Genomic DNA, 27,428 nt, shown 5'->3' with positions numbered 1-27,428 from the left:
TTTAGAGGCTTGAAGGTTTAATGCATTTTTAATTAAATGTGCTCTAATAGGATTCAGCACCAACTATCATGTCACTACAGATAGATTCATTATATTTGTTCAGTTAATTATGCGTGCGTTATTACCCAAGTGAAAACTTTGATGACCTGGAAAGAAGCTTGACTTCGAGGGACACCCAAGAGTTCTGCTGGCACCTTCAGGATTAGATTAAGCCCTTCCCCACCCTCCAGCCCCTGTGTGTACTCTCACGCCCACACATGTAGACACATGTGCACACCCCAGCAAAGACACCCAGGCACAGGTGTGTACACACTCTCTGTCTCTCTTTTCTCTATCTCACTTCTATTTCCTTTCAAAAAGAAAGGAGTGGTAGGAGATATTAAAGTTAGAAAAAAAGCATTACCAGATTGAACTCCATCCTGTTATTAGCTGAATGTCTTCAGATATGGCACTGATGTCTGAGCCTGTGTTCCTTCTCTATAAAATGACAACAATATTATTAATAATAATTACATCTCCCAGGACTGCTATCTGCTCCAGCGTGATTTTGCCTATAGAGCGCTTTGTGAAATGCCGAGAGCCTTGCGCATGCTTCCTGTCGTTGGTTGTAACAACTTAATCCACCTGTATCTTCTCTGTATACTAACTCCCAATATATGCATCCACCTGTATTCTCTGCACACTCATTCCTCCCATGTGCACCTACCTGCATCCAATCCAGACACTCACTTTGTTAATGGTAAACAAAGCCCAATGGGTTGTCTGTGGATTCTAATCATCCTTCTATCCCCACTGCACAGAAACGCAAATAATTGAGGGATGGCCACCAACCACCTCCAGGAAACTCCAGTCCTCCCAGTGCCTTCAACCATCTCCAACAATTAGGCTCAGCGTGACAGTTGTTTCTGAAATGTTTCTCCCCATATGCACCCACCTATATTCAATCCATACACTCACGCCTCCCATATGCACCCACCTATATCCAATCCATACACTCACCCTCCCATATACACCCACCTGTATCCAATCCATACACTCACCCTCCCATATACACCACCTATATCCAATCCATATGCTAACCCTCCCATATACACCACCTATATCCAATCCATATGCTCACCCTCCCATATACACCCACCTGTATCCAATCCATATGCTCACCCTCCCATATACACCCACCTATATCCAATCCATACACTCACCCTCCCATATGCACCCACCTATATCCAATCCATACACTCACTGCCCCCTTATGCACTCATCTGTATCTATTCTGTGCACTCGGGGCACAGGGTTCCTGCTTTATAGTAAGTGTTTGCATGCTGAAGCCTGACCTCATTTACTCATTCAACAAGCATGCACTGAGCACTTGGTAATGACTTCCTGAGTACCTACCATGTGCCCAGCTCAGGGTCCTGGGCTTTTAAGTGTTTCTCATGCCTGGTTTCTTTCCCACCACAACCAGGTAAGTATCTACATATTATAAGTGGGAAACTGAAGTTTGGATAATGGATTCAGTGGTGTTTATTAGTTTTTTTTTATGTGCTAGGCATTTGTCAGGGGTGGAGGATAAAGAGGAAAAAGAAACAAGTGTGGCTCTTGCATCAAGGACCTGATCTTGTTGCAGGAAGTTTTTGAGAGCTCACAAAAAAGTCCTTATGTTTCTGGGTCTTTTGTTTTCCCTTGGGTCAAATCATGGTACACAGATCGGACTGTGTATCTCACAATGTGGTAAGCTGAGCGCCTCACTGCCTGCTTCTCCACGATGTTGCTTCCAACTTTGGGAAGTGGGAAAGGTGTCTAGGGGGCCAGGGAAGGAATCTGACATATTCAGAGAAGGCTCATCTAGGACGTCTGGCTAAACCTCCAAGGTGGTACTTCTCAGACTCCCTGCGCTTATACCTCTTCTGGGGATCTTGTTAAAGCCCAGATTCTCTCTCATTCAGTAAGATTGCGGGTGGGAGGGTATGATGGTCAATTTTGTGTGTCAGCTTGGCGGGGGGGCATGGTACCCAGCTGTTTGGTCAAATGCCAGGCTAGATGTTTCTGTGAGGGTATTTTTTGGGGATAAGATTAGCATTTAAATCAGTAGACTCTGAGTAGAACAGACTATTATCTTCTATAGTGCGGATGGGCCTCACCCAAGCAGCTGAAGGCCGGAAGAGAAAAGACTGAAGTCCTCCTAAGAAAAAGACATTATGGCCCCAGACACACCGCCTTTGTACTCAAGCTGCAACATCAACTCTTCCCTGGATCTCCAGCTTGCTGACATGCCTTGCAGATTTTGAAATGGTCACAATTGCATGAGCCATTTTTTTTGACAAAGGAATCAATGGATCTCTATTTCTATCTCCATCTCATCTCCATCTCTGTCATCCCTATCCCTGTCTCTATTCCATTAGTTCTACTTCTCTGGAGAACCCTAATACAGGGGTTTGAGATTTTGCATTTCCTGCAAGCTCCAGGAGGTACCAATCCTTCTGGTCTACGAGCCAGACTCTGAGTAAAGTCATAGATAAATATCACGTCTGTAAATAGAAAGTTCATCACACAAAAAGCCAGGGCAAGTCTTTTTTTTTTTTTTTTCTTTTTGAGATGGAGTTTTGCTCTTGTTGTCCAGGCTGGAGTGCAGTGGTGCGATCTCAGCTCACTGCAACCTCTGCCTCCCAGGTTCAGGCAATTCTCCTGCCTCAGCCTCCCAAGTTGCTGGAATTACAGGTACCCACCACCATGCCGGCTAATTTTTTGGATTTTTAGTAGAGACAGGGTTTCGCCATGTTAACCAGACTGGTCTTGAACTCCTGACCTCAGGTGATCCACCCACCTCAGGCTTGCAAAGTGCTGGGATTACAGTCGTTAACCACCATGCCCAGTCAGGGGCAAGTCTTAAAGTTGCCCTGAAGACCTTCAGCAGTGAGTTTTGACTGAAGCCATTCCACTGTGTTCTCTCCGGTGATTATTTCTGCCTGATCATTTGAATCCAGTGGTTTGTCCAAGCTGGTGAGCAACTGGAGTCTCCAAGAGGGTGCCCCCACTACTTTCAAGCTCATGGTTTTCAGTTGTCTAAACGCAGCTTTCTTCACACACTCTCACGTCAAGCAGAGGCAGCAGTATCCAATACCAAACAGCTGGATGGAAACTGAGAAGAGAAGAAATCAGAGTTGGTGCAAAAGTTTTCCGGCAGCCCAGGTGTCCGGCATCCCACAAACACCCACGGTGGCTTCAGCAGCCCCCTGCCTTTCCTGACACCTTGTGAATGCTAGACAAAAACAACGAGAGCAGAATTGAAAGCCATGGCAAATGCAGCAGGGAAACAGTTGGTCTGCAATGTGCTTCCTGGCTTGCAGCAGACGGCAGGACGGCAGACCCAAATGAAAAATAAGGGATCGAATGGGGAAGGAAAAAGGATGTCATTAGCAAATGATCTTTGCCTTCCTCTCCGACAGCGATAGCTCAGACCACAAGAAAGCCCCCGCAGTCACATTCAGGTGGAAAGTGGCACTTCTCAAACATCCCAAGGCCTTGCCCTGCTGGTGAAAATGGGTAGAAGAGGCCGGGCGCGGTGGCTCACCCCTGTAATTCTAGCTCTTGGGTAGGCTGAGGCATGTGGATTGCCTGAGCTCAGGAGTTCGGGACCAGCCTGGGCAACACGGTGAAACCCCGTCTCTACTAAAATACAAAAGAAATCAGCCAGGCGTGGTGTTGGGCGCCTGTAGTCCCAGCTACTCGGGAGGCTGATGCAGGAGTATTGCTTGAACCCAGGAGGCGGAGGTTGCAATGAGCTGAGATCGGGCCGCTGCAATCCAGCCTGGGTGACAGAGCAAGACTCTATCTTAAAAATAAATAAATAAAATAAAAAAATAAAGAAAAGAAAAGAAAAGAAAGAGAAGAAAAAAACAGAAAAAGAAAATGGGTAGAAGAGTCAGTGATGACAAATGCATGGAACCCAGTCCAGCCCTGTCCAATAGAAACATAACATGAGTCACACATGTGAAGTCCAATTTTTTTTTCTTTTTATTTTGAGACAGGGTCTGTCACCCATGCTGGAGTGCAGTGGCACGATCACAGCTCACTGCAGCCTCAATTTCCCAGACTCAAGTGATCCGCCTCAGCCTCCCAAGTAGCTGGGATAACAGGCATACACCACCATGCCTGGCTGATTCTTTTATTTTTTGTAGATACAGGATCTCACTATGTTGCCCAGGCTGGTCTCGAACTCCTGGGCTCAAGTGATCCTCTCGCCTTGACCTCCCAAAGTGCTAGAATCACAGGCATGAGCCATGATGCCCAGCTAATTTTAAAGAATTTTTTGTAGAGATGGGGTCTCCCTATGTTGCCCAGGCTGGTGTTGAAAAGTTTAAATTTTCTACCAACCACATTAAAAACATCAAAAGATACAGGTAAGTTAATTTTAGTAATGTATTTTATGTAACAGAAAATACCCTAAATATGATTTCATTGTGTCATCAGTGTAAATATGTAAAAATAAGATATTTTACATACATGTTTTGTGTCCAACTCTTGGAAGTCTGGTACATGTACAGCCACGTTTCAGGCTGGTTGCTACCATATCGGGCAGTGAAATTCTGAGAGGCCTTAAAGGAGCAGCCTGGTGTGGCCACGGACCCTTGGGTTGGTATTTTTCATGTGCTCCAGCCTCCCCTAAAAATAGAAACATGAAAAAGAAAAAAAATGAGAAAACAATAATCTTTTGATAACTAGGGATGCCGGGCAAATCCTACCAGGTTAATGCCCACAGTGAAGTGGATAATCACAGTGATTCTACTCAAGCAAGCACCAAATGAGCAAGCATTCTTTAAATAAACAGAAATCGAGTATATTTCAGGAACCTATGTACTCTGTGGGTCACAGAGAAGGTTAAATAAAGATTTGTTTTAAAAATGTCTCCCAAGGGGCACTCTCTGTTGTGCTTCCCCTGCGTGTTGTTGGAAGAGGGAGTGGCGCCCAGGGTGGGAGCTGGGCCAGCTGGGGGGCTAAGTCAGGTTGAGGTGGACACCGGGGCCTCCGGAGGCCCCCACCTGCCATGGCCATTCCCAGCTCTTATAGTCCAGTATTGACCTCACCTGTGGATCTGCAGGGAGGGTGAAACGGCAACTCAAAGCCACTTGAGGAGACTTTCAGTTTCTGGTGGGGACCTTCCGTTGAGTTTCTAGTGGAGACTTCAGCAGACGCTGTGCAGACCTGGAGGGGAACCGTATCCCAGATATTTGAGTGTTCCTTCATTTGGTTAGCTGCTCACTCCCTCCTTCATGCATTGATTCACACATTGTGCCAGCTGGGTTCCCTGGGAAGCAGACAGGAGCTTTATTAGGAAGTATCTTGCAATCAACACCAATGGAAGGGAGAGGAAGGAAGTGGGATTGGGTTTAGGGAGACAAGGAGCTGTGACGCAATCTCAGTGAAGGCCCAGCCCTTACTGGCAGAGTTTTAAACATGGGAGGAGCCTCCAGATCTCTCCTGACTGGGCCCAGACGGTCAGGCCTTTATACCTCCATGCTGGTCAATCATCCGATGTGGGCTTTCGTGTATTCTGGACACAAGGCAGGGGGCTTTCTTCAGCCGAGAGTTGAGGATCTGCAGGCGGCACTGCCAGCTTCGGGGATAATAGGTCTTTTATTCCCAAAGGGACATCTGGGTGGGACATCTGGGTAGCACATCGTAGCATTCACCACATACATCCTTTAATATAGTCACTCGTTTATGCTCTCTTGTCTCTGGGCTCCACTTACTGACTCAGTCATTGAGTGCATCTCCTCTGCTGAGAACTCTCCAATGGCTTCTCTTGGCACTTCGAACCCTTCACGGTGTGGGCCCTGACACCTCTGAGCACTTGCTGGATAAGACCTTTACGCTCACTCACTGTGCTGCAGTCACCCTGGTTTCTTCCTTTCCTTGGGACACACCAAACTCTTTCCTGGCTTAGAGTACTATTGCACTTATTTTGGTCTCTATCTGAAATCCTGCTCCCTTGGATCTTTGCAAGGCTGGTTCCCTTTTATCATAGAAGCATCAGCTCAGAGCACCCGTCAGATGAACTTTACAAACCACCGTATCTACAGCAATTCACTCTCTGTCGCTTCCTACCTTCTGTAATCCTCTTCCCTAGTTTATTTTTTGTTTTTACACAATCTATCGCAATCTAAAATTACCTTGTTCATTTACTTATTTGTGCATTTTTTCTCCCTCTCCATTAGAATGTAAGCTTCATGAGGGCAGGATTCCTATCTGGTGTTTATTCTTATTACTCAAATATTCGTGAAATGAATAAATGAATGATTCAGAAATTTATCTATCAATTAACTTCATTTATATATTAACTTTTATTCATGTATTCTGTTTATTTATTCATTTACTCAACAAACTTTTTATATGTATATGTGTGTATATGCAGCAAATTTATTGTGAGCTCAATGAAGATAGTCTTTTTTTTTTTCTTTTGAGATGGAGTTTCACTCTTTTGCCCAGGCTGGAGTGCAATGGTGTGTGTTGGCTCACTGCAACCTCAGCCTCCCAGGTTCAAGCAATTCTCTTGCCTCAGCCTCCCAAGTAGCTGGGCTTACAGGCACCAGCCACCATGCCCAGCTAATTTTTGTATTTTCTTAGTAGAGATGGGGTTTCACCATGCTGGCCAGGTTGGTCTCAAACTCCTGACCTCAAGTGATCCACCTGCCTCGGCCTCCCAAGTGCTGGGATTACAGGCATGAGCCACCACTCCCGGCTCAATAAAGATATTCTCAGCAACATTATTGCAAACAGCACAAACACAATTTTATAAAAACAAACTAGAATAACCTTGAGCTTGTCCAACTTTAGGGGATGGCCAAAAAAATGATGGTACAGCGTGATAGAAAGTGAAGACCTCTCTACACATGACACTTTTTGTTATGACTTCATGGCGGTGTAGCAACGTGGAACAAGGTCAGTAGGTCTGTGAGAAGTGAGGGGAACACAAGTTTGATAAAAAGCCGTGCACACTGTGATTGCAGCTCTGCCAAGTGTGTCTGCTTTGGGGCAAAGATGAGAAGGAAGCGGGCAACAGTCAATAGAGTCATTCTCAGGGAGTGAGATGTGGGAGAGCTTATTTTCCAAGTATTCCTTTGATACTGTTTCCCACTTATCTCTATGATAAAGATGGGATTATATGGCCCCGAAGGCAGGGCCAAATCTGTATTTCTGAGACCTGGTAAGAAGTTATAGGTATAAATCTCCTCCTGCATGTCTAGTGCTGAACATGCATTTTAAAAAATTTTGACATTCAGAACAATCCCATAAAGTAAATGGTATCTTTTATTTTTTTTGGTGGATGTAGTAGGCAGAAAATGATTTAAAACCTGAGAATACATTATCTTACACTGCAAAAGGGACGATGCTGCTGTGGTCAACTTAAGGATTTTGAGATGAGTTGATTATCTTGGATCTTGGATAGGTCCAATGTAATCACAGAGTCCCTATAAGAGGCAGGCAGGAGGGGCAGAGTCAAAGATGTGACAATGGAAGCAAAGTTTGGAGATATGCAGGGTTATAAGACAAACAACATAGGCAGCTTCTAGAAGCTGGAAAAGGCAAGAGAACACATTCTCCCCTACAGCCTCCAGGAGGAATGCTTACCATTTCAGACTTCTGAGCTCCAGAACTGTAAGTGTATAAATGTGTATTGTTTTAAACCACTAACTTTGTGATAATTTTTTAATGGCAACAATAGAAAACAAACACAGTTGCTAAATTGAAGCTCAGAAAGATAAAATAGCTCATCCAAGGTCAGCGGCACAGTTAGGATTGAAGTCATAAAATCTTAACTCTTCGTTGCTCTCCACTGCCACCTCTGTATGGCCCATAACTGAAGCTGGAATTCTTTGCAATGAATTACCTACAGCACTCTAGACACTTGCAGGCACCCAGTTGCTGTCTTAACTTTGGAAGGTTTAGTTCTAAGGATTGGGCTGACATACGTATATTGCCTTTCCTTCTTTCTCTATGCCTTCTTCCTTCCTTCCTTCCTTCCCCCCTTCCCTCTTCTCTTTTCTTTAATTATTTCCATCCTTCCTTCTTCCTCTTTTATATTTATTGAGCACCTGTTATGTGCCAGGCTCTGTCCAAGATTCTGAGAATATACTAAGAGTGAGATGGCCAGGTGCCTGTCCTTGGGGACTTCATGCTGAGATTTTGCACAGATTTTGAAAATATTTAGAATTTTGTGGAAAATATATGCTATTGAAGTTCAGCTTCAGCTTTAGGTCCATAGAGAAGTGAGGAGGCATTAAAGAGTTAAAATTAGGGTCTCTTTTTCTTCAACCAGGTCCTACTCCTCCAGGAAGATGATGGAGAATGCTGAAACTGTGCTCCAAGGCCATGAAAAGGAAAAGACCTGGATTTTCTCTTCATTCTCTCTCAGTACTGCTGCCTCCCAGTTTCTCCAGGGGAGTTTTTGTCTCCCTGGGGCTTAAGGAGGATCCCAGGCTCATGTGCTCAGGATGTTCGAAAGAACCAAAAACAGTAAGGAGAAGAAACAGGCCCTGTTTGTTAGGAAGCGGAAAAACAAAGATGCAGAGTGCTATGGGAAGGAGAGTACCTGCCTGAGAGACTGGGGTCTGAATTCCATCTCTGCCTTTAACTCCCCATGTGACCTTGGGCTGGTCCATGTACCACTGTAGACCTCAGTCTTCTCATCTGCCCAATGGGTAGAACAGTATTACTTAAGGCTCCTTGTCCCAGTGTTAGGGATACAAAGGATAAAATATATGTAAAGGAGCCTGTGAAGTGGTGAATAACAGATGCACATACAGTCTGCAGTGAGGAGTGAGCAAACACAGAAACGTTTATGTCCAGTGGCTGCTGTGCAGATTATGTGGATAAAGATCACACTGTACCATGAATGGCCGGAAGTATTGATATGTAGAGCTCTGGGTTTTCATCAGATTGTGCCTCCATATATATGTACACACACACACACACACACTCTCTCTCTCTCTCCTCTCTCTCTCTCTCACACACACACACACACATACACACACACACATACTGTGCGATGCAGTAGAAAAAAAATTACCCAGTACAGGGAGGCATGAGACCCAAGTTTTGGTTCTTCTCTCTGGACCTCAGTGTTCTCATCGATAAAATGATCAGTGGTCCCCAACTGAGGGCTATGGGCCCCATCCTGACTGCATATGTGTTGATTGATCCAAAAGATCGATTTTGTATTGAAAAACAAAAGATTTAAACATGTACCTACGTTAAAAAAAAGTTAGAGACTTTGCCTAGAAAAAAGAAAATCTTGTTCCTCACTTGAACAAGATTCTCTTGAAACTCCTAAGGTCTAGCAAAACTGGGCTTGCATTTTCCAAGGCTAAATCTGCGTGGCACTAAGTGGCAGCTGTTCCTCTGAAACCCAGTGTGTTCTTGCCTACAAGCCACAGTTCCCACCATTCCCAAACGTTGCACACCCTGTGGGCTTCCCTACTCAGTGATACATCTTACTGCCTGGCCCTGCGGTGACTGTGCCTCCATCCGCACGTTAGGAATGTTTCATTTCTCAGCAGCCAGACCTCAGGCACACTGCTACTCCCAGGGGCAAACAGATATACAGGGAGAGATAAAAATGGCTACGACTCCTGGAGATGAAAAGTGGCTAGTAAATAACACCAGAATAATTCCACCTCCTGCTGTGATAGAGAACAAGACTCCCAGAAGCCGGATCTTGGACAAGCCCTTTCCTCAGTTTCCCCATCTATAAAATCAGGTAGCTGGAACTAGAATCACCAAGGGTTTTTCAGCCCTTGGGTTCTTTGGTTTTCTGTGTCTTACACACACATTTCTTACACACGCACACATGTCTACATCTTGCTGACAATCTTTTTCCATCTATCGGCTGGAAGCCGTGATATCGCCTCCAATCTCCTGCGCTTCTGACATCACTCCCTCTGCAGGTCTCCTTTATGACTAAATCCAGCTATTAAGCTTCCAATGAGTTACCTGCTGGCATTGTGTAAGGGCAGCCAGCAGATTTAGTCACCTAATCTGCTCTCTTATCAGTGTTCTCTCCCAGCGGCAGACAACAGCACGAGATTGTTCAGTAAGTACCACAAGTCCAGCGGGAGAGGGCTCAGATCCTGCCGCTGAGAGCTGGGGCTCAGGGAGAGGCGGGGAGAGGAGGGACGGTCACCTCTCAGTGGGCGGGATTTGAGACAGGGTCAACCAAACAAACCTTTGTTCTCATCTCCTGTTGGGTTCTCGGGACTGTAGGAAAGAGATCTCAAAGATGCTTGAAAGGGTTCAAGTGAGGCCGAGTTCTAATCCTGACCCTTGGTCACCCGTGATGTAAAACAAGCCCTTGTTGGGTGGGGCCTGCCTGACCGCCCCTCTATAAAATGCATCCTCATTTCTCACTCCAGATGCTCAGGGATTTTTCACAAAGACTAAAACGGGGCACCCCAAATCATTTCATATTCCACTTTTCCATTTTCTTTTTGGTCCTTGCAGAAAAGGAGTGACTTTTTAAAAGTCTGGGCATATTAAAAAGTGAAGAAATGCCAAGTCAGAGTTACAAATACAGTGATATTGATCTATATGGAACAATGCATGCTAATAGCCAAGAGTATTGCAATGTAATCAAGTTGTGCCATGCATAAGATAAGGAATGGATTTATTTTTGGAAATTTGAAGCGTGATCCAGGTGGGGGATGCTGAATGAAAGCTTTGAAGTGGGCGTTTTCTTCGTATAATCCACATGACACAGGTACTGTGTTTGCTGAGGAGTCTAAATTGGAGGCCTTTGGTGGGTGAACAGTCTGGGTCTTGAGGCCACCCAGGCTTTTCGGGGACAGGCCAGGATGTCACTGCTCTGACCTGAGCACTGATTAAAGTCCCATGAAATGGCTTCCAGGTAACAATGACCCTCACTTTGAAGGTGACTTTGTCAGAACTCGGCTTAAAGTCCCCTATGCTGAGGCCCACACTGCTCCTCTCACTCCTTTGCTAAAATCCCAGTTCCCCCGGGAAGGGCTGCAGAAAATCGACCTTTAGACAGTCACCTTTGAGTGTGAATTAGTAAGTTCATCAGCCCCGTTGCAGTGTGGCCGTCTGCTGTTCTCCATGACACAGAAGCACATTGGATAGCAAGGCTCGGCTTGGCTTGGCTGGGTGGGGAAAAGCCACAGACTCAGGGGCTGAAGATCTGGAATCACTTCCACTCTACTATTAGCCCTAGGACCTTGCTCAAACTTCTTCACTCCACTTTCTCCACAAGCAAAAATGGAAATAAATGTATCCCTCAAAGGGTGACAGTCCAATGAGCTATCCTAGGCATTGAGTTTATAAGAATAAATCTCCAGCCAAGTGCAGTGGCTCACGCCTGTAATCCCAGCACTTTGGGAGGCCGGGGCAGGTGGATCACTTGACATCAGGAGTTCGAGACCAGCCTGGTCAACATGGCAAAACCGTGTCTCTATTAAAATTACAAAAATTAGCCAGGCATGGTGGTGGGCACCTGTGATCCCAGCTACTTGGGAGGCTGAGGCAGGAGACTTGCTGGAACCCGGGAGGCGGAGGTTGCATACATACAGTGAGCTGAGACCTCACCACTGCACTCCAGCCTGGGCAATAGAGCAAGACTCTGTCTCAAAATAATAATAATAATAATAATAATAATAATAATAATAGTCTGGGTGTGGTGGCTCACACCTGTAATTCCAGCACTTTGGGAGGCTGAGGCAGATGGATCACAAGGTCAGGAGATCGAGACCATCCTGGCTAACACGGTGAAACCCTGTCTCTACTAAAAAAAAAAAAAAAAAAGAAATTAGCCGGGCGTGGTGTCTGGCGCCTGTAGTCCCACCTACTCAGGAGGCTGAGGCAGGAGAATGGCATGAACCCAGGAGGTAGAGCTTACAGTGCACCAAGATCACACCACTGCACTCCAGCCTGGGCGACAGAGCGAGACTCTGTCTCAAAAAAAAAAAAATTAATAATAATAATAAGTCTTCATTATTTCCCAGCTCTGTCAAGGAAGCAGCCAATCAAGAAGTAAATGATTCACACTAAATGGTGGCACCTGTGATGAAAATGATGAAATAGGGGATTTGTAGACAGGGCTATTGGAATGGAGGAATAACTTAATTTCATGGCAAGGAAATATCTCTTTGAAGAAATAAGGTTTGAGTCAAAGGAGAAGAGCAAGGAGCATCCTGCAATGTGTACGGAATGGATGTGGTAGGAAGGCTCTGGGGGGACACATGGGGTGGGCGGGTGGGTGAGGGACAGCAAGGCTGCCCTGTCTTAGCAGGGGATGTGGGGGAGGGGAGGTGCAGAGCCCACATCACACAGGGCCTCCTGCTTCATGCTAAGGAATGTGCATTTTATTCCAAACGAGCTAGGAAGCTGCTGGAGGGTATTTAATACAGGCGAAAGTGTTTTTAAAATGGGTGGAAGTGTTTTGTAAGCTTGAAAGCACAAAGGAAAGTACTATTATTTTCATATATGTATAACAACTTTCTGTTGTAGTTAAAACTATTACATTGGCAGAGTTCCCTCAGTGTAAACTTGCAGGAGCAGGATCCTGTGGGACTAGGTGTGCGAGGGCTTTGGGGCCGCCTCTCAGGCCACGGGCTGCTCAAAGGGAGTGGGCTGTCTAGAGCCCAGGCACCCAGGACCCCAGAGAGCAGGGGTCCCAGGCAGATGCGGCCTCTCCTATGGCCCTTGTTTCCTCACTTTAGTGGGGCTGGAAGGGCAGAGGCACCCAGTGATTGGTGGATGAACACCCCACAGGGTCTTTGCGCTCCCAGGCCATTGCACTGGTGTTGCTTCTGCCAGAGGAAACACCATCTCTTTTGGGGGTTTTCACTTGAATTCGAATTTTCTCTGACTTACCCAGACCATGCATTATTATCAGTTTGCAATCAGTTTGCAATTGTTCTTTTTATTTTTGTTTTAATGGTCTAATTAAGGCTGAACTTCCCCACTTGACTGGCAATTCTGAGTCGAGGGCCATGTTTGAAGGTGCTTACCTTTGCAGTCAAGCAGGACAGCCTGAATTATGCTACAACCACAAGCAACCTCCCAGTCCCAGTGACTTAATCAAAGTTTATTCCTTGCTCAAGCTTCATGTGTCCATCATAGGTGGGCTGGGGAGCTCAGTCAGGCACCCAGGCTGATGGACCTGCCTCCTTAGGCAGCTTCTCAATGTAGTGCTTCAGGCATCACTACAGGACGGGTGGAGTGTTGAGACCAGCAATGAACTCCTTTGGAATGGAAGTGACACCTGCCACTCCTCCTCACAACTCCTTGGCCGGAACCAGTCACACGGCCGTGCCAAACGTCAAAGGCTGCTGGTAGTAAAGTCTTCCACACTTAGTATCTGGAACCCAGTACTGAAGGATGCAATGCATACTTTTGGAAGTGTTGCAAACTGATCTAAGGTAATTTGACCATTCACCAATTACAAGTTTCTTTTGGTAACTATCAGCGGGGAGGTTGGGGAGGTGGGAACGGTGTATTTCTCCCTCCACAGCTTCACTGCTGGATAGTAGGGTATAAGGAAAATGAGTCGCAGGTTGAATTTTGCTACATGTACACCATTTGTTAGCAAATGGATTGGGGGAGGGTTTCACTTAATAACAAGCAGACACAAATGGTTTTGAATGCCTATAAAATAAGTGAAGTCCTGGCTGTCTGTCATGAGAAGTATTTTTTTGGAAAGGTTTACTCCACAGTGGATGCAGCATATTCTCATGGCAAATTTAACTGACCTTATAGTACAACCAGGTGGCCGAGTCCAGGCTGGAAATGCACCAGACAGAGAGGACCTCAGTGCCAGGACAGTCTGTCTGCCCCACCTCAGTTCTTGAGCAACACTCATTTCACCAAAGAAAAATGGTCTCCAACATTCTTTATTCTAGATAACCAACTGAATATTTGAAGCTGTGGACATGGATTCCTAATTTGAATTTTAACTTCTTCTGGGTGTAGATAAAATTAATTCACATATAATGGATAGACAAAATATGGTATATCCATACAATGGAATACTATACAGGAATAAAAAGGAATGAATCACAGATACAAGCAACCACATGGATGAACCTCGAAAACATCACCCTTCAGTGAAAGAGGCCAGACATAAGAAGACCACTCCACTCAGATGGGATGTCCAGAAAAATTAAATCTATAGAGATAGAAAGAAAATTAGAGTTACCTGGGATGGGGTGAAGGATTATAGTAAACATGCATGAGGGATATTATTGGGGTGATGAAAATGTTCCTTGATTGATTTACTGTGATGGTATGCAACTTTGTAGATTTACTAAAATGTCATTGAATTGTGCACTTTAAACGGGTGAATGATGTGTAAAATGTGCCTCAATACAGTTATTTATAAAATAAAAAATTAACACATCTATATGCATCACACTACTTATAAGGCATTTAAAAATAACTTATAGACAAACAAACACAAATAAATAGTTTCTTTCCCAAGGAGGTTTAAACACTTTCATCTACCTTTTGTGCTTTTTCTTTTGAGATAGGGTCTCAAACTCCTAGACTCAAGCCAACTTGGACTCCCAAAACTTGGACTCCCTAAGTGCTGGGATTACAGGTGTGAGCCACTGTGTCCAACCTTCTATTTGAGCTTTTAAAATAATAAATTTATTCAATCACGATACCAGAGAAGCTTGGGATTTTCCTCAAAAGACATCTAGACAAATCCCGCTAGAAAATACAACTTGTAGGCGGGATTTTACATGTGTTACCTTCCCCTATCTACACATATACAACAGGGAAGGGGCTTAGGAAGAAAAAAAAAAAAAGAAAGCTGTAGAAGGCCTTGGATTTAAAGTTTGATGTCAGTTCTTGAGCCCTGGTTCCTTCAACTGCAAAATGGGGATAATACAGGCTCTTTGTGGGGCATCAGCAGCTGGACTCATGGCAGGCGGTGCTATTGCCCAGGCTCTCTGCGGAGAGGTGTTGGTTATCTATCATGATGGAGTCAGATCCTCAGGAGACCCTCTGGGATGCACTGAGGGGATATAGAGGCACTCCTCAAACTGGATATCATGCTAAATGCAGATTCCAATTGAGGACCTCTTGGAGATGCCAGTGCTGTTAGGCCGTGCCCCTACTTTGAGTTGCAAGGAGAAATAGCAATCTTCATCCAGGAGGACTTTAAACTTCCTGTCAATCTCAACTTCTCAACCACATCTGCTGATGTTCAGAATTGCTCGGGAAGCACAGATGCCTGGCTTTGCCAATAGGCCTACTGAATTCGTATTTCCCGGGTGGGCCCGTGGAATCTGAGATTTCTCAAAGCTTCTTTGGGGCTAGGAGACACTGGTTAAGAGAATCCTGTAGAGACTAAAGAAAGACCTAGGATTTGGAGAGGTCTTTCGAGTCCCCTCTTTGAGTCCCTTCTCCGCCACTGTGTGGCCTCGGTGAGAATATTTTCCCTCTCTGGGACTCAGTTTCCCCATCTTGACAAGGTGGGGTGGAAGAGATGTCCTCCACCTATCTCCTGTCCAGTACTTCCGTTCTGAGACTCTGTGAGCCCCGGCTTTCCTGGCCTGCTCCCCATTTCCAATTGGCCGTGGCATTTTTGTGACTCAAGGGGGCAGGCCCAGCAGCCAGGAGGTGGGGAGCTGAGGGCGGGGAGCCAGGTTTTCCGCCCCGCTGCCACTGGAGCCGGGTGCCCCGCTCAGGCTATTGTACTCATGGGAGGTCTTAGCTGGCAAGGCCGCCAGCCTGACTGCTCAGGCGCCAGGGCTGTTTCATTATTTCATCAAAGTTCATTATGCTGGGGAGGAGACCAGTAATAAAACATGATTACAAGTGTCTCCAACGAGCACTTAAAGACATAATTCGGGGTGTACATTCTGCTGCATCCCTGCTTGTGGTCACATAACGCTAGGAGATTTGCACCTCTGATATATGCCAGTCTTCGTGTTAATTGAAGTGAAAAAAAAAAAAAAAAACACCCAGAGAACTTGATTCAATTTGTCTCTGGACTGAGTTTGTTGTTTTATATGGAGGAATGATTTGCCATTTTTGAAAACACACAGTTAATTATGTGTGCATAAGGCAGGTACAGCGACACAGGAGACACTGAGGGACTGAATGGCAGCCAAGCATATCAGATATCAATGGCAAAGCACTTGGGGAGAAATGGCTTTTCTTTCTTTCTTTCTTTCTTTCTTTCTTTCTTTCTTTCTTTCTTTCTTTCTTTCTTTCTTTCTTTCTTTCTTTCTTTCTTTCTTTCTTTCTTTCTTTCTTTCTTTCTTTCTTTTCTCTGTCCCCTCCCCATCCCACCTCTCATCTTTATGAAACAGTAGCTGGTGATCAATACCAGGAAGGTAAGAGACGATACTTCACATGCCAGAGCTAACACAAAAGGGTCTTCTGCCCTGTCCCAGGTCACTCATCTGAAGGGATTGCCAGGGTGCTGGGGCAGTGTTGTCCTCTCATCCTCTGAGGATAAAGCCTTGATTGACACTGACTAGTGAGTTTGAGTCCAGTTTCTCAGGCTGTAGATTGGAGACCTGTGGATTGTTGTTTGTTTGTTTGTTTGGTTTGTTTTGCGTTTTTTTTTTTGACTGAGTACAGGGGACTTTACTGATGGTACACGACAAGATGGGGCAGGCCCCTCCCTCTTCAGGGGTCCTGCGTGGAAACTGTGAGGAGGGGAGATTCTGACTGTGGTGGGGACTGAGTGTGGCAGGGACTCCCCAGCAGTGAGAGTCTCTCTCTTTCTCTCGTGCTCTTGCTGGGGCTGGTGGTCAGGGGGTCTTAACTCCTTGGAGGCCACGTGGACCATGAAGTTCACCACCTTGTTGCTGTAGCCAAATTCATTGTCATACCAGGAAATGAGCTTGACAAAGTGGCCGTTGAGGGCAGTGCCAGCCCCAGCATTGAAGGTGGAAGAGTGGGGGGTGCTGTTGAAGTCGGAGGAGACAACCTGGTGCTCAGTGTAGCCCAGGATGCCCTTGAGGGGGCGCTCTGACACCTGCTTTGCCACCTTCTTGATGTCATTGTATGTGGCAGGCTCCAGACGGCAGGTCAGGTCCATGACTGACACATTAACAGTGGGGACACGGAATCCCATGCCAGTGAACTTCCCATTCAGCTCAGGGATGACCTTGCCCACAGCCTTGGCAATGCCAGCAGAGGCAGGGATGATGTTCTGGAGGGCCCCACGGCCATTACACCGTGGGGGCCATCTACAATCTTCTGGGTGGCAGTGATAGCGTGGACTGTGGTCATGAGTCCTTCCATGATACCAAAGTTGTCATGGATGACCTTGGCCAGGGGCGCTAAGCAGTTGGTGGTGCAGGAGGCATTGCTGACGATCTTGAGGCTGTTGTCATACGTCTTACGGTTCACTTCCATCACAAACTCGGGGGCGTTAGCAGAAGGGGCAGAGATGATGACCCTTTTGGCTCCTCCCTGCAAGTGAGCGCCAACCTTCTCCATGGTGGTGAAGACGCCAGTGGACTCCACAATGCACTGAGCGCCAGCATTGCCCCATTTGATTTTGGAGGGATCTCGCTCCTGGAAGATGGTGATGGGATGTCCACTGATGACAAGCTTCCCGTTCTCAGCTTTGACAGTGCCACGGAATTTGCCACGAATGGAATCATACTGGAACATGTAGACCATGTAGTTGAGGTCAATGAAGGAGTCATTGATGGTGACAATATCCACTTTACCGAGTTAAAAGCAGCCTTTGTGACCAGGTGTTCAATACGACCAGATCCATTGACTCCGGCCTTCACCTTCACCATGGTGTCTCAGGGATGCGGCTGGCGATGCATGAAGTGTGGCTGTCTGTTGAACGGGAGGAGCAGAGAGCTCCTATGGATTGTTCTTGTGGGTGTATATTGGGTAGAATTTTCCTGGGCTGTGGCTGTGTGAGCCCAGACAAGCCACATCCCTTTCTGGGTCTCAGTGCTGCATCTAAGATCACGCCCAGGCTCCAGCTCCGGACAGCATGGCCCAGGCGAGGGGCTGAGGCTGAGGATCAGCCCTGGCTTCAGCCCTGACTCCCCCAGTGCCCAGAGGTCAGGCCCTTCCCCTCTGTGGGTCATGTAAAATGCCCACACTTACTACATTTTCCATCAAACAGAAAGGTTGGGCTAGACAGTGCCACCCAAATTTGCCTAATCTTAAGACTCATATGAGAAACTTGCTAAAAACTGATTTTTCCAGCATTATACCAAGGATGGCAGGTTAAAATCTCCTGGGAGAGGCCATGGAATTAGCACTCAATAAATCTTCCAGGTGATCCATGGCAGTCTTAACAATCTTTTAGCTGTGAGACATTCATATCGTAGATCTTTGACAGAGTATACATGGGTAATAATAAAGCATTTCCATCCACTTTGCCCCCATGCCCCCAGCCTCTTGGTTCCCATCCCTAATCACAAAATTAGTGACTCTCTGTGTGTGTACTTGTGTGTGTGTATTCTTCCAGCGAAATCTGTGGTACACAGGCCAGTATATGTATATGTATATATTTTTTATCCTCTTCTCTTTTTTATGTAAATAATACCTACTATGCATGCTGCTCTGTGTTTTGCCTTTTCTTTCATTCAATACATCTTGGAGATCTTTTCGTATCAGTTAATAAAGGCAGTGATGGGCTAGAGTCAACACAGATGAATCTTTTCTCAAGTCCAAGTTCAGTGACCTCATGTTGGTTGCTTGAAGTTGAGCATGGTGGAAGTATTAAAATCACAAGCAAACGCTGCAGTCGGAGTTAACCCCAACCCAGCCTCTCCAACCAGAGAACTGGATGTTAAACATTTACCAGCACACCACTAGATATAGTACTCTCTTTTTTATTTTATTGTATTCTACTTCATTTCATTTCATTTCATTTCATGTTTGTGGCAAGAAGAATACAAGAGATTTACCCTCTTCACATTTTTTTAGCGGCTGTGTAGTAATCTATTGTATAGATGAACAATAGTTTATTTAATCAACCCCCTGTTGATGGACATTTAGGTTGTTTCTGATCCTGTGCCAATGCAAACAATGCTGAAAGAAGCAGTTTTGTACCTACATCACTTCACATGTGTACATGATTAAGAAACATTCCTAGAAGTGGCCTGACTGGGTCAAAAGCCTGTGCCTTTGTTGTTTTGAGTGGTATTGCCACATTGCCTCTGAGAGGCGGGAACCATGCCCATTCCACAGCAACAGATGAGACGCACCGCTGCTCTCACACCCTCCACGTTATCAACTTTTAGCTATCTCTACCAAGCTAACGTGTGTTTCCTCATAATGATGAGGCTGAGCATTTTTTCACATATTTAAGAGCAATTTGTAACCCCTTTTCTGTGTGACTCAGTGATTCTTTTGATTACGAAAGTTTGGAAAAGTCAGACTAACCTAATCTTGTTTTTTTCTCCCTTACAAATGGGAACCCTAAGGCCTTGACAGGCATAAGGAGTTAATCAAGACCTCCCTCTCCCATGAGTGATGGCAGAGAAAGGATTAAAACTGGGAGTTGTGGCTCCTTAAAATCAAACAGGGTGCTAGGTAAGCAAGTCAACAATCCAGTGAATCCACTTGAACACTGTCAAGTGTTACAAAATGAACTACAGTGGTGGCCCACAGGCTAGATGTGGCCTGCAGACATTGTTTATTTTAGCTTCATAGTGTTTTCTTTTTTAAATTTTAATTTAAAATAGTTGACAAATTTAAAAACAAGAAGATTTGACCTTTTTTTTTTGTTTTTTGAGACAGGGTCTTGCTCTCTTGCCCAGGCTGGAGTACAGTGGTATGATCTCGGCTCACTGCAACCTCCACCTCCCAGGCTCAAGCAGTCCTTCCAGCTCAGCCTCCCAAGTAGCTGGGATCACAGGTGCACACACCACTATGTCTGGATGATTTTTGGTATTTTTAGTAGAGACAGGGTTTTGCCATGTTTGGTCCCAAACTCCTGAGTTCAAGCAATCCACCCACCTCAGCCTCCCAGAGTGCTGGGATTACAGGCATGAGCCACCATGCCTGGCCCATAAACTATCTTTACTTCTGGTTTCTCTTGTGGGAAAAATAAACAGAAGAAGATGTAGCACTACTGGACTGAATACTCCAGCGGCAGCAACCGTCTGGGTGTGGGTAGCAGCTGCTTCCCTGGACAGACACACAAGCTCTGGTTCACTGCACTTCTCACCACTCTGTAGTGGCTTTCACTAAGCTGTGCCGCCACCACTTGTCCTCTGTCATGAGGCATCACACTTGTGTTATAACTAAGAGGGAAATGAAATATTTATTGTATCTACTGCCTATCAAAAGAGGATGACAAAACCTAGACCCAGAGAGTTGTATCTTTAAAGACAAATCTCAGGGGCATTTTTTTTAAACAAAGAGCATTCCTGTGTGTTTAACATGTAGAAATGAATGAATGAATGAAGAAATGAATGAATGAAGCAAGCATCTATATGGATGACAACTTATAGAATATGAAATTCACTATAGGAAGAACCCATCAGCTTTCATCATTAATATTGTCTGCCTAATATGAAGTATTTTGTTTTGGGGAATTTTCATACTCTGGTCTCAAAAACCAGCAAGGGTCTTTCACGGAGGTAACTCTAGAATTTCTTTCTAGGAGGGTTTTAGAAATGAGCAGCTGAATAGGAGTGGGGGTTGGAGGAATTGTTTTATACTTATTATGTACGCATGCTGATTTTACCTGGATTTTCTTTTTATCAAGGATGACTTGGGGAAGATGTTGGAGATGGGGAGGGGGAATACCTTAAGGCTCCTGAGGTACCTCATCATTGTTTTTGTGTCTCCATCTCTGATACCTGTGAACCTGTCTTTGGCCAGTATCTTGCACAGAGAAATGTCCATGGACTTGGGACATCAGAAGCTGTTGTCCCAATAGTCCAGAGTGTGGTTCAGATGCTCCCTGGTCTCTCTGGCCTTGCTCTGAGCTCCCTGGTGATGTGTGGGACCACCGCTCGTCTCACGTCCCCAGCCGGGATGAGGCTTAACACCATAGGGGTCAGCCAGGCCTCCCAGGGCTGAGCACGGGCATGATGGTGGTGAGCCAGCATCTGGGACCCTTCTTCCACACATAGAAAATGTTCAGTGGCTCAAAGGGCAATGAGAGGATGCTGCGTCCGGGTGGGCTGGGTTAAAGCATGTGCTTGGGGCAAATAAGTGGTACCACTCAAAACATTTGAATCAAACCTGCATGACTAAAAGAAGGCGCTGAAAAAAGCCAAGAAGATTAGAAATGTCTGTTGAGGGAAATTGTAGAAATTCTTATATTCTGAAGGGAGGAGAGCCCCGCTCAGAGGCCTCCCATGGTTCACACATGACTTGATGGTCATTCAGCTAGATTTCCAGTGGATGTCCGGGTGGGGGTGCAGAGCTGCCTTCCCTCCTTGCTCAAGGACCCCCAGCATCCCCCCACACACTGACTGATTGCATCACACTCTCTGTAACCTGTGTTCTCTCTCCAGGGAGCCCAGCAGTGGGGGCATTTAGAGAAGGGCACGATGCCTCTGCTTACGCTAGGCAGGCCAAGGGAGCTCCAGGTGGGAGTGGGATGGAGCAGGAAGGGCCATGAAGAAACTTCTGGGGGAGGCAAATGTTCTATATCATGGAAGGGTCTGGGCTTAGCAGTGTTTGCATTCATCAACACTCATAGGATGGTAACACTGAAGATTGTGCAATTCACTATATAACAACTCATCTCAAGAAAAGAAACTAAGCAAATGTTGAGCTCTGATGAATGACACAGATGGACACAGGCATGCAGAAGTGTTGAGAGGCAAAGTGTACTGGTGTTAATGACTTTGAAATGCATCAAAAAGAACATGAGTGAATGGAGAGATGGAAAGATAAGCAGGTAAGTAATAAAACAAGTAGAGTAAAATGTTAATGGTAGAATCTAGGTATTTAGTGTTCACTGTACAATTCTTTCAACTTTTCTGTATGCTCAGCATTTTTCATAATGCTGGGGAGAAGTGTGAATTAGGAATCTAGTGCTAAGACAATAGGGAGTAGTGGGGACTGCAGTGAACTCAGGGGCATAGGTCTCTCCTACTTGGCTTTAATTGTTATTGGAGTGTGATGCAATCAGATGTTATTGGTGTTGCCAGATATTCTCATTTTTACATGACGTCTTCTGATGTTTAAATGTCAAGAATCAATTTATGCCAATGACCAAGAGAAATATTTGCAGGGGGACTCCAGTGTGTTACTTCTGCCACAAAGCAAAGCTGATTTGGAGCACACGTTTTGTGATCAGACTGTCTTCTGGTCCTGGTACCAACTCCCTCCAGCAATGAGGCCTTGGGCAGGCATCTCACCTCTGGGTGCCTCTTTTTTCATCTGTAAAATGGAGCTAAAAATGGAGCCTATATCAGTAGGCTAAAGTGAACCTTAAATGTGGTAATACTGGCTTAGCACAGTATCTGGCATACAATAGGCATTTAATGTAACTGTTGTTGCATCATTGGTTATTGGTTTTCTGGAAATATATACCAGGAAATTTCTTCATGACCCTTCCCAGTCTAAACCACCGCCAGCTCCCTGCTTCACTTTTTAATGTTACCAGCCTACAGTCACTTGGTTTTGGGAGTCATGGCATATGGCAAAGAAAGGAAAGGCAGAGAGAGGAAACAGTCTTACTACTGGATAGAGGCAAAGGAACCCAGGTCAATTTTCCTTACCTCATGGACCAACTCTTCCCAATGGGAGCCAGTTTCTGGCCCTCCGGATGCATTCTGCACTGCTTCCTGATACCCGAGGACACCATCACATCCCTTTCACAGCATGCCTTTGCTTGTGCTTCACCTTTTATCTGGGATGCTCCTCCACCTGGCCAACTCGTACCCCTTTCTAGAGTTAATTTGAATGACACTCTGGCAAGGTGAGCACGCGTCAAAAGATCTGACTCTAAGGTTTGACTCTTCCCTGCTATGTGTGATCTTGGGCCAGCCACCTAATCTCTCCAAGCTCTTGCTTTTTCTTTTCTGCAAATTAGAGACAAATTCTAAGTGAAGTAACTCAAGAATAGAAAACCAAACATCATATGTTCTCATTCATAAATGGGAACTAAGCTACGAGGATGCAAAGGTTTAAGAATAACACAGTGGACTCTGGGGACTCAGGGAGAAAGGGTGGGAAGCGGGTGAGGGATAAAAGACCACAAATAAGGTGCAGTGTATGCTGCCTGGGTGATGGGTGCACCAAAATTTCACATATCACCACTAAAGAACTTACTCATGTAACCAATACCACCGGTTCCCCAATAACCCATGGAAATAAAAAATAAAATAAAAGGGGGAAAAATAAGACCTCAAGGAATTGCAATAGCCAGCAAAAGAACAAAGGCAAGGAGTGGAAAAGCTGATAAAGTCACTTGCCCAAGATCTCTTTTTCCCTCCAGAAAACATAACATTCAAGGCGGTACCGCTTTCTCATAGCAGCGACTTGAGTCTCAGTTGCATGAACTTAAAACGGGAATAAGATGATGTGGATTTGAAGCCTGGCTCAGCTGTGATCCCTGGGCCTGCCCCTTAACTTTCATAAGCTTCAACCTCCTTATCAGCAAATGAGGCATAATAGTTCTTTTTTTGTAGAGGTCACACAAATTAGATAAGATAATGTGTCTGAAAGCACAGTGTGAACTGAACAGGAGTGTGTAGCTCTAAGGTGTTATTACAGTAGTGATGAGCTCCCTTTCATTGCCCTGCCTTAGGTCCAGCCACCATTGTTCTTTTTTTTTTTTTTTTTTGACAGAGTCTCGCTCTGTCACCCAGGCTGGAGTGCAATGGCATGATCTCGGCTCACTGCAACCTCTGCCTCCCGGGTTCAAGTGATTCTCTTGCCTCAGCTTCCTGAGTAGCTGAGATTACAGGCGCACACCACCAAACCCAACTAATTCTTGTACTTTTAGTAGAGATGGGGTTTCACCATGTTGGTCAGGTTGGTCTCGAACTCCTGACCTCAGATGATCCACCTGCCTTGGCCTGCCAAGGTGCTGGGGTTACAGGCGTGAGCCACCACGCCCAGCCACCATTGTTCTTATCTGGATTCTTGCAACAGCCTCTTTCTGTTCTTTTTCTACTTCCACTTTTGTCCCTTTCCAATTCAATTTCTCCATTTCAGCCAAAAGGGTCTAATCACATCACCTTCTTCAGAAGCCTCTGTGACCTTCTGGAAAGGCTGTCCTATCTGGACCTGCCTCCCTTGCCCACCTGGCCCTTACTGACCCCCTCTGCACCCCAGCTTCCCTCTTGCTGTGTGAGAGGCCTGGCCTCAGTTGCTTTAGACCTTGGGCATGTGCTTCTGTTTGCCTCCAACACTCCCCCCTCCCTCCCTTAGGACAAGGACCACGTCCTGTGATTGTATCCCCCAGAGCCTAGCACTGGGCCTGGCAGGTAGTAAACACAAAGCAACGTTCATTCAGTGAATGAACCTAATCCCTAAGGAGCATTCACACGATGGCAGGCTCAGGGCTCAGGGCATTAAGATGCATTATCTCATGCATAGATATTTCTACTATTATAATAACTCTTTATTACAACACTACAGTAAGTAATACATAAATAAATAATTTTTGGCCCTAAAGGGAACAAGACCTTTTGCATTTCATTTTCTAGAAAGCCTACATGTCCGTAATACTTTCCTTGTTGCTGGATAAAATTTTATGATTTTTAAAAATAGTTTGTTGCCTTTTTATGATCATAAGCATGAATACATCCACGGTCCTTCATTTTCCCCTTGGCGAGAAGAGATGGGCTGTGCCTCAGATCTAATGTACCTCTGTCCATCCAATACCATAATCCCACCAGCAATCTACTGGGAACTCGTAAAAACTTCACCTAAGGGGAAAGCCTCAGAACCCTGTTGATTGATTCAGTGGAAGTAGCTTCCAATTTCACTGCTTCTCTCCCCAGCCAGGTGACTTATAAGACTCCTTGTACCTGGATGACTTCCAGGTTTGTCATGTGAGTGTTTTAGTAGGTCAATGAGATCATTTTAAAAACTTTCTTTCTATTCTTTCCATGATCATCCCACAGCACCCCACACGGACACAAGCCCATCTAACACCTTGGGGGAGGAAGAGTTGGTATCTGTGAACTTAAAGCAACACTAGACTTGCACATGATTCCCAGTGCCACCGTTTACTGCCTGTGTGAAGTTGAGCAAGTGATTTTATCTCTCTGTGCCTCATTTTCCTCACCTGTAAAACAGAACAAATTTTTAACCTTGGGGGTGCTGTGAAAGTTGGGTGGATCAAAGGTGCCAAGTATCTAACATCACCCCAGAGGCAGGTGTCAGGTATCAGGCACCAGGTACCGGTACCAGGGACATGTGCTCAGGGGCTTTCATGCACCTCATGGCTTCTGGCAAGGAAAGGGAGAGGGTTTTGCCCAAGGGCCAACTCTGATGGGGTGACGAGTCTATGTTCTGTCAAGTTTTCTGGGACCACATTTGGTCTCATGAGGAAGAAGGACAGCAATCTCTCTGTCAAGGTGGACGGGAGGATGAGCAGTGGTTGCTGAGTCCACACCAGCCCTGAGTTTTCAAAATGTCACCCTTTGGAGACCCTTTAAACACCTTTAGAGAAAGCATTTCTTCCCCCCATTTAAATTCCCTCCAAAGTCTGGGAGGAATGAGGGCCACCGCTTAGGAAAATGAATGTTCCTTAATCAAGGTCAGAGGAGCAAAGCAGGGAAAGTGGTGGGTCAGAGAGACTGGACACCAGGAGAGTCCAAGGCGTCACCGTTAGGGCCAGTGTGGAAGCTGACTGAGCCCAGATGAATGCATCTGCTGGCTGGGGCAAGTGCATGGTGCATGGTGGCGGTGGCTTTGCATGAGTCTTACAGGTGCTGCCTCCATGGTCACTGTGTCCCACCTGGTGCAGAGCGGGGCCAAGGAGGGCCTGTTGCTTAGTGGGCCCTCCTGGAGATGAGGAGGTAAGGAACACTTTGAAGGAGGGTGAAGACATTGAGTACAACTAAACCTCTATGGCAATTTTCTTTCCATCTTGAGTTGAGCAAATTCTTGGGAGCTTTTTTTACTACTATTTTCCCGTGAGATTATGAACTACAAATTCAGAGGAATGGAAGTGAAATGTTTCTGATTCATTTACAGTTGGGTCAGCAAAATGGGCATTGGTTGGGAAGAGACCGCCCAGGAAGTTATGTAAGCTTCCTCCCGGAACCAGGAATCCTCATTCCAGCCAAGCTTAACAAAATCAGCGGGGGCCGCGCTTGGATTCTAAAGATAGAGCGGGAATGGGGATTGGGGGATTCCCATCCCTCCCCATCATTTTTCTGGTCTTAATTACACAAATCCCACTCCTACCTCCCTGCACTCCGGAAACAAATTCTAATTCACAGTAACTGAAGGAGGACCACAATCTATATTCCAATGTGCCTTATCTCAGTAATTTCAGAAGAGAAGTGAAAAAAAAAAATGAGATTCAGAACAACTATTTGTCTAGTAAACAGCAGCCACCACCCCCTTCATTTCCTGCAAAGAAAGCTCTGTTGCAGCTAATCCATGCTGGCTCCACCCAGAACACATTATCATTTTTATCGGCCTCATAAATCGCCTTTCTAGATGACACGAAAATATACATTGCCCCACTGTAATTATTCCAGACCCCCCTTCTCCCTTTTCATTTTGATCCCAGGTAAACCCAGTCATTACCCACATCAGTGTGGCTTCCCAAAACGTCAAGATTAAAACGGACCAGGGAGACTTACGCAAGACTGAATCAGCCGAGCAATTTGAACCAATAAATATCAAAGTCGTGTCTAAGCAGAGAACAATTCATTTGATACCACATCTGTCAACAGGACGGTGGAGGATTTTCCTTCCTGGGCCACGCCCTAATGGCCCAACTTGCCTTCTTCCTGGTGCTGTAGAGAAGCTGGGTTTGGTTTTACTGGAGGATGGTGCCCCGTGCCCAGGACAGGACTTGGTGCCCAGACCAGGGGGGTTTAGAGGTTGAGCTGCCTGCCCTCCAGCCGCTATCAAAATGCCCTGCTCCAATGCCTCAGCTGGGCAAGTGCACTCTGCAATTAGCAATTCTTTTTTATTGGTTGATGTGGGCTTCTGGCCAAGAGGAGTTGGGATTGAATCAATATTCCCTTTATTATGTCATCGCAGGCAAATGAATTATGAAAACAAAAGCTCAATATGAAGCTGCCAATGCTAATTACTGGGTAGGATGCAGAGGCACAATAAACAAAGGGTACTCTGTCCTGGTGGGAGGAGTGAGAGCTGCCTCCTGGCTAGGTCTGGGGGCTTCAAGGCCCATCCTCTCTTGTCCCCCTCAAGGCCTAGGTTCCCAGAGGGAAGTTGGAAAGGATCTAGCTTGGTCCCCATAGGTCTAAAAATCTTGGAATGCCAGTATTTAAACCAACACAACCCAATTTAAAGAAGCA

The 27,428-nt window shown here is 45.6% G+C and overlaps 1 protein-coding gene and 1 pseudogene across 1 annotated transcript; both read right to left on the bottom strand.

The window, feature by feature from the left end:
- Positions 1 to 1,500: 1,500 nt before the first annotated feature.
- LOC107130118 (uncharacterized) lies at positions 1,501 to 27,053 on the bottom strand. Its single transcript, XM_015452252.4, has 4 exons — positions 26,745 to 27,053; positions 5,085 to 5,305; positions 4,504 to 4,662; positions 1,501 to 3,139 (listed from the first exon to the last, which is right to left on the bottom strand). Exons 2-4 carry the CDS (start codon positions 5,242 to 5,244, stop codon positions 3,090 to 3,092), a joined length of 369 nt encoding a protein of 122 aa, XP_015307738.3. The 5' UTR covers positions 5,245 to 5,305; positions 26,745 to 27,053; the 3' UTR covers positions 1,501 to 3,089.
- On the bottom strand, positions 5,497 to 17,783 carry LOC102128332 (glyceraldehyde-3-phosphate dehydrogenase pseudogene; annotated as a pseudogene).
- Positions 27,054 to 27,428: the final 375 nt, after the last annotated feature.

The sequence above is a fragment of the Macaca fascicularis genome, chromosome 6 (assembly GCF_037993035.2).
Source record: "Macaca fascicularis isolate 582-1 chromosome 6, T2T-MFA8v1.1".
Lineage (NCBI taxonomy): Eukaryota > Metazoa > Chordata > Mammalia > Primates > Cercopithecidae > Macaca > Macaca fascicularis.
Note: the sequence above shows the minus strand (reverse complement) of the source record. Positions and strands in the feature narration are given on the sequence as shown.

What these genes read in the sequence shown, in the direction of transcription:
- LOC107130118 (XM_015452252.4), bottom strand. Translation starts at nt 5,244, where the DNA reads ATGAAGGAACACTCAAATATCTGGGATACGGTTCCCCTCCAGGTCTGC. An exon ending in CCCTCCCTGCAGATCCACAG is followed by an intron (nt 4,663 to 5,084) that starts GTGAGGTCAATA and finishes TTCTATTTTTAG; the next exon opens with GGGAGGCTGGAGCACATGAA. An exon ending in AAGAGTTGGACACAAAACAT is followed by an intron (nt 3,140 to 4,503) that starts GTATGTAAAATA and finishes TTCTCTTCTCAG; the next exon opens with TTTCCATCCAGCTGTTTGGT.